At 38.5% G+C, this 6774-nt stretch overlaps 1 protein-coding gene across 1 annotated transcript; it reads left to right on the top strand.

Moving 5' to 3' along the window:
• Nucleotides 1-1139: 1139 nt before the first annotated feature.
• LOC147864332 (beta-glucosidase 25-like) lies at nucleotides 1140-6528 on the top strand. Its single transcript, XM_087320077.1, has 13 exons — nucleotides 1140-1441; nucleotides 2478-2544; nucleotides 2746-2804; nucleotides 2904-2979; nucleotides 3057-3128; nucleotides 3229-3316; nucleotides 3410-3671; nucleotides 4453-4571; nucleotides 4673-4890; nucleotides 5427-5455; nucleotides 5537-5633; nucleotides 5811-5913; nucleotides 6022-6528. Exons 1-13 carry the CDS (start codon nucleotides 1196-1198, stop codon nucleotides 6236-6238), a joined length of 1653 nt encoding a protein of 550 aa, XP_087176203.1. The 5' UTR covers nucleotides 1140-1195; the 3' UTR covers nucleotides 6239-6528.
• The last annotated feature ends 246 nt before the right edge of the window (nucleotides 6529-6774 follow it).

Genomic DNA, 6774 nt, shown 5'->3' with positions numbered 1-6774 from the left:
GAAAGAGAGAGGAACAGAGCAGAGAACAATGACCTGATGCCTCATTTCCAAACGATTTCTGAGTTCTTGGGGTATCAGGGGCGATGGTTGAATTGGGAACACGTGGAATGCCTTCACTTTTGATTCGCAGGTTGGGGTGAGAAATATATGCTAAAAAGGTTAAAAAGGACTTCTTTTCGTGGCAATGGACAATGCGAAAGAAATCACGAAATCTCAAGGATGAAGAGGGAGAATTCTTGCAAGGTGAGATATCAATCATATTCGGCCATTTGAATGGGTGTGTGTGTGTTGGGGGTGGCGGCATTGAGTTTGTAGTATTGAGATCCTTACAAAGGGTTCTTCTACATGTACTTTGTGTAGTAAAGTTAGTCATGGTCATGGTGGTGTTTCCCCCCCCCGCCCCCTTTTTAGTAAGGGGAGCCATTATTTACGAAAAAGGTGGTCTTTCTTTTTGTTCCTTTTTATATAGCAAGGAAAGCCATTATTTACGAAAAACAGAGCACAGAGAGAGAGAGAGAGAGAGAGAGAGAGAGAGAGAGAGAGAGAGAGAGAGAGAGAGAGAGAGAATGAGAATATGAGAATTGGGGGAGAAAGAATGTCAATCGCTCAGACCAACGAGGTTCTTGATAGAGATACACTGCAAAAGCAAAAGCAAAAGCTTGGGCGATTCGAGAGATAGATAGACATGGAATGAATTGCTCTGCCGTTCTCTCTCTACTGCACAGTGCATACATTACATATACCATACATTACATATACATACATACATACATACATACATACATACATACATACATACGTATATGTATACATGTATATATACATATATATATATATACCCACGCTTTGTATGCGGCCATGGAGCTCGTGCAAGGCGTGACGCACACCTCTCATTCTCTCACACTCTCACTCTCTCTCTCACACTCACTCTCACACACTCTCTCTCCCTCATTCATTCTCTCTCTCTCTCTCTCTCTCTCTCTCTCTCTCTCTCTCTATCTGACTAGAAAAAGGGAGGGCATTTTAAGGTTTTCCCTTACAGTCCTTTCCCCCCCTCCCTCTCCTCTGTTTCTTCTTCTTCTTCTTCTTCTTCTTCTTCTTCCTCCTCTACATGCATACAATTGCTATTTACTAACCAACCTTAATTCAGCCCAATTACCTACCTCCCTTCTTGCCTACCTCCCTTCTTGGGCTTATGGCAACCTTCCTCCCCATCCCTCTTCATCACCATAGCTCTCCCCACTTCCTCCTCATCCTCATCCTGCTCCTCCTCTCTGTTCTTGGGCTCATTGGCTACCCTCCTAATAATGTCCACGCTTTGCCCCTCAGCTTGGACACTGATTACCTTCTCCCCTTCGACTACTTCCCCAATAATACATACATCGACCGCAGCTCCTTCCCCCCGGGTTTCATCTTTGGAGCTCTCACCATGGCAGTGAAGGTAAGTTAACTTCTGCCATCAATCATACCATACCATACCATACATACATTCCCTCCTTTTTTTCATCTTCAGATCTCTCTCACTGTGACAAGGTGAAACAAGCATACAGATGGACATGTATACTACATAGTACCATACACATGCACATAACATGTACATATATATATATATATATATATATATATATATATATATATGTATGTATGTATGCGTGTTTATGTGCATACATTTCAGCAGTCATGCCTACGTATGTACATACATTACACAGCACATGGTTGCATCAGACATATACATTCATGCAATTATTCTCTGATGTATCACTCTACATTAGCTACAACACAAACATGCATATACAAACAAACACATAGGTCATAGCCAATTGTACACATAGTGGCCTCAAGCAACACACACACACACACACATGAATTGTAATCACATTGTGCGTATAGTAGCATCAAGACACATTGATATACTCTGGAATATGCATAACCATGTTATGTTGCCAATGCAATAGGCACAAAGTTGGCATAAGCATAAATAACATCGATATCTCCACATAGATACTAATCTCATATGAAAGATGCATGCAGTGTTACACATACTTAAGTTATAGCCACATTTCACAACATTGTAGCTTCAATATACTCACCACATTGCACAGATTGTGCCTTTGAGGCATCACTCACACATAATCACATGGCACAACACAGTAGCCACAGAACAGCACATTTACATGCTACACATACATACCACATTATACACTTCAATATATTCACATGAATAGTACATGCACAGCAGAATCAGGTGTCACACTTGTTAGCTTCCCGGCATCAGCTTTTCATCTGAGCACAATGTCCAATTATGTGAACCAATGGTTCTGGTCATGGTTTTGCCTATACATTCCTGGACTCGAAGTGTATTTTATTTTGTGGATACTCTGATTTAGCATTATACAGATTCAGGATTTAGTATGGAGAAGATATATGCACTTTTTGCTGAATTATGTTATTATTATTTTTGTTCTCCTACTTTATAGCATGAGGGAGCAGGATCTTCTGATGGAAAAATAGACAGCATTTGGGATTTCTATGCTCGGGAAGATGGTATGAGTTATATCATATTTGCTCATGAAGTTAGGCCAGAAATTGCTCAGTACCATATTAGAAAACCATCATACTAGAAGATACTTGCAATTATCATTCAAGTAATGCTAACCATTGCCAGAACCATCATTTGGATATTTCTTATTGTTATGGTACTTGTAAAATCTCACCAACTAACTTTTGATAATATGTGATTGACAGATGTAGTTATGGATGATACCGTTCCTGGAAATATCGCAGATGAATATATTCGCTATGCGGTACTACTACATTTTCTACAGAAAGAATTTACATACAAGTCAATCCAATCTTCCAAGTCTCTGTATTTTCATTAGAACATGTTTTGTTTCTACCTATAGGAGGACATTGATGCAGTGATCAAAATGGGAATGGATGCTTTTCGGTTTTCAATTGCATGGACCCGGATATTTCCAAGTAAACACACAAACCTGAAAAATTACTGCACTTTTGGCACAGTATATGCCTTAATTTTACGTTTTCCATCAATGCAGATGGCTCAGAGTCCCCTAATGCTGATGCCATAGCCCATTACAACAACGTGATCGACTTACTATTAGAAAATGGTATATCCTTGATTTCATTGGCAACAAGTACATGCTTAAAGCCAGAAATCTCAAGTGCATTCCTTTCCAACCTTTATTTTTGGATGATTTAACGTTTCAGATATAGAACCACATGTCACACTTTGGTCCGAGGATCATCCCCAGGCATTGGAGGATGCATATGGTGGTTTATTGAGCCCTCTCTTCATGTAAGTAATTTGAGACGATTAGTATGATACTAGTCAATAAGGCTGCATATTAAAGCTGAATGTTTAAAAGGATGTTTTTGTTTCTGTATCCAGAGATGATTTTGTTGCCTATGCAAATGTCTGTTTTACGGAGTTTGGGGATAGGGTTAAGTACTGGATTACTTTCGATGAACCCAATGATTGGGCAAGCTTAGCATATGCCTCCTCACAAAGTCCTCCGGGACGATGCACACCAGGTTTGGTTAAGCATGGGAATTGTACACAAGGAAATTCCTCGACTGAACCTTACTTGGTTGGCCATCATGTTTTGCTTGCACATGCGGCTGCTGCTAGGCTGTATAAAACTCAATATCAGGTAAATATGAATCTAGCATTATTCTTTAAAATGATTAGTTTTTCATGGCAGAATGTCATGAGTGTACACATAACTTTGGATCAGCAGAGTCAGTTATATATATATATATATATATATATAGGCCCATTAGCTTGTGGATGATTGCTTGGTCATGGGTGTCTATGGTGTGGGAATAGATCTAAGATGACTTGGTATATAAAGGGCTGGCTACACTATTATGCATCCTTTTCCTTGTTAGTTCTTCTTATTAACAGCATCTACAGCTCGTTGTAGCTCTCTTATAGAAACAATGTTATGAATCTTCCTTTGAGATGCCACTACCAAACCTGAGATGCCAAGCTTTTTGTTTAACATCCATGGTATGGAACATTGGATCAAATATGGTGGTCTCTCATAATGAGTTGTGGAAAGTCATATCTCTACTGTTGTCTTTACTAATATTTAGTTTGATTCATCGGTTGCAACAAAAACATTTTATAAGATTGGCACGTAGCTTTATCAGACAATTTCCAATGAATTTGATAAAACTTTTGAGGTGAGTTTATATGCAAGCATCTCACAATGTCACTTTTCATGGGTCTGTTTACAAGCTTTAATTGCACGTTTCATTTTGCGATTGTTCGTACTCTTGATATAAGATATAGAACTTCATAAGTCTTTACTGAGTAATGTATTTAATGCGCGTGTAATAGTAACGAGTGAATTCAGTGAGATTGGGAGAGCTATATACCTCTGCAAATGATTATCTATAGAACATTTGGTGGTTCTGTAATGGCATTAGGTTGATCAAGGAGGCTACATTGGCATTGCATTATGGTTCAAGTGGTATGAGCCTCAGAATGTCTCAAATACCGATGACATACTTGCCTCCCATCGAGCACAAGATTTCTTCTTTGGATGGTGAGCAATTCAACTTAGAAGTTTGAAGTAGTGTTTTATTGTTTGGACTTCATCGTAGATATATAATAGACACACATATTTGTCTTGTGCTTTGACATTAGGTTCATGGATCCACTTATTTTTGGGAAATATCCAGAGACCATGGTCACAATGCTGGGGCCTCGGTTGCCTGATTTTACCGATGAGCAAGCAACATATCTCCGTCAATCATTAGACTTTGTAGGTATCAATGCTGTGACGGCAACTTACGTGTACAATGCAACCGATCTTCAGGAAACTGATTATGGCTACTTCGAGGATATGCGCATTGCCATGTCAGGTGCAGATGATGTTGTAAGATCAAGTGAAAATGGTAGCAGTAAATTCACAAAATAGATCAATTTTGAAAAGTAGTATGCATTCACCATCCAACTGTCGAAGTTGTAAGATTATTGGGAAGTTAGATGTTATGGCATTTTCCTTGACAGGTGCGAACGATGTTGTACAATCTGTTTGTAAATTCAATATCCAACCATAGCTCTACATTGCAGCTTGGTCATGATAAATATGGGATTAGTTATAGTGGTTGATTTGCATACCATGGAGGTCACATTTGAAGCCTAGGTCAAGTAAACCATTGACATTAATAGATGTCATGAGATCGTCTGCATAATATTAATATCGATAGCTTTAATGCTTTTGCATATCATATAATAATACCGTATGGAAGCTTATGGGCTTATTTGGCCTAATTGACTTCATTAAGGTATAGTTACACAAATGCTTGTAACATTTAGGTTTGGCTAGTTAATTATTCTATGTTTCTCCTGACATGCTTTGCATTAACGAATTTTCCCCGATGCTTCTCTTTTTCAGCATATAGAGATGATGTGGCAATCGGAGAGGTAAAACCATTAGTTTGCCGCGTAAAAATTGGATTGTCGGTGTATGTGCATATCATACTCACTTGTCAATGGTGCTTGCAGGGTGACATCGAATACTCGGTACCATGGTGTCTAGAGAAGATTGTTGAGTATATGAAAATTAAGTATAATAATCCACCGATATACATCACTGAGACTGGTATCGATTCATTGTCCTTGTTATATGCCTTCTTTTGTTTTGAGAGAAATGACATGTACTATTAATGTCTCCAAAAGACTAAATGACAATCACCCCAAAGTGACAACCATGATTCTTATCTGAGAGAGAGAGAGAGAGAGAATGAGGGAGGGAGAGAATGAGAAGAGATTTATGTAGGGTGGGGAATTTCCACAACATCCAGTTTTGACGAGGCAAGGAACGACACGGATCGAATCCAATATTTCCACGCCTACTACTCAACAATTAGCAAAACCATAAGGTGCAGAGTTCTTGACAATCTGAAGTTTCTTCCGAATTAACAAGCACTTCTGAATTAACAATGCCACTCATGCAAGTCTTTAAAAAAACAATTTGCTATGTTTCGCAGAGATGGAGGAGACGTCCGAGGCGTCTTTGCTTGGTCGCTTATCGATGGCTTTGAGTTCTTCCTTGGGCTCGAAGTTCGATTTGGGCTCTTTTATCTAGATGAGAGCATGAACAGATACCCAAGATTATCAGCCTTTTGGCACCAAGCAATCCTTAGCAAGAATGAAACAAGTAGGGGGACCTTTTTGGAAGAGCCCAAGCTTTATAAAGATGCTTAGACATATCCATTCGTGTAGGTTGAATGTCGAATATCATCAAATGACCGTCTAGTCTATGTAACCTCTAAGAATATATAGTCGGTGAGTGTAAGATACCGCGCACATAGTAAGGGTCATCAATCTACCATAGATTTTGTGTCGTGCTATTAGAGAGCCAACCAGTGATAAAAAACAATAAATTCAACCGATGCTAATATGCTATTCAATAAACGTACCAAAAGCTATTGCACTATCTAATCTTTGTGAAAAGTATTAACCAATAGATAAACTTGATATTTGGATGTTTTTTTCTAATCCTACATCGGGAAAATGGCATCTTCAGTTTGAAACTTTAAAGGTGATTTTTTAAGGATTTTGTTAGTGGTAAGAATTAACACTCAACTTGTTGGTCAACTGAACATGAAACTAAACCTTTAAAGGTCTCATTAAGTCTTATAATGCTTAGAAACAATCTTGATGAGAGATTAACACAATGCCAAGAGATTAAAACGTACCTAGTTATTTTGTTTTTGTATCAGCCAACCTTTATACATGTA

This window comes from Azolla caroliniana, unplaced genomic scaffold (assembly GCF_043228905.1).
Source record: "Azolla caroliniana isolate FFs.n. ecotype wild unplaced genomic scaffold, voAzoCaro1.0.p SCAF_5, whole genome shotgun sequence".
NCBI lineage: Eukaryota > Viridiplantae > Streptophyta > Polypodiopsida > Salviniales > Salviniaceae > Azolla > Azolla caroliniana.
The sequence above is the reverse complement of the archived record's forward strand: the minus strand, read 5'-3'. Positions and strand labels throughout refer to the sequence as shown.

Coding starts and splice junctions, on each gene's coding strand:
- LOC147864332 (XM_087320077.1), top strand. CDS start 1,196: ATGGCAACCTTCCTCCCCATCCCTCTTCATCACCATAGCTCTCCCCAC. Junction 2,980..3,056: donor ATGGACCCGGATATTTCCAA/GTAAACACACAA, acceptor CCATCAATGCAG/ATGGCTCAGAGTCCCCTAAT. Junction 5,456..5,536: donor ATGATGTGGCAATCGGAGAG/GTAAAACCATTA, acceptor TGGTGCTTGCAG/GGTGACATCGAATACTCGGT.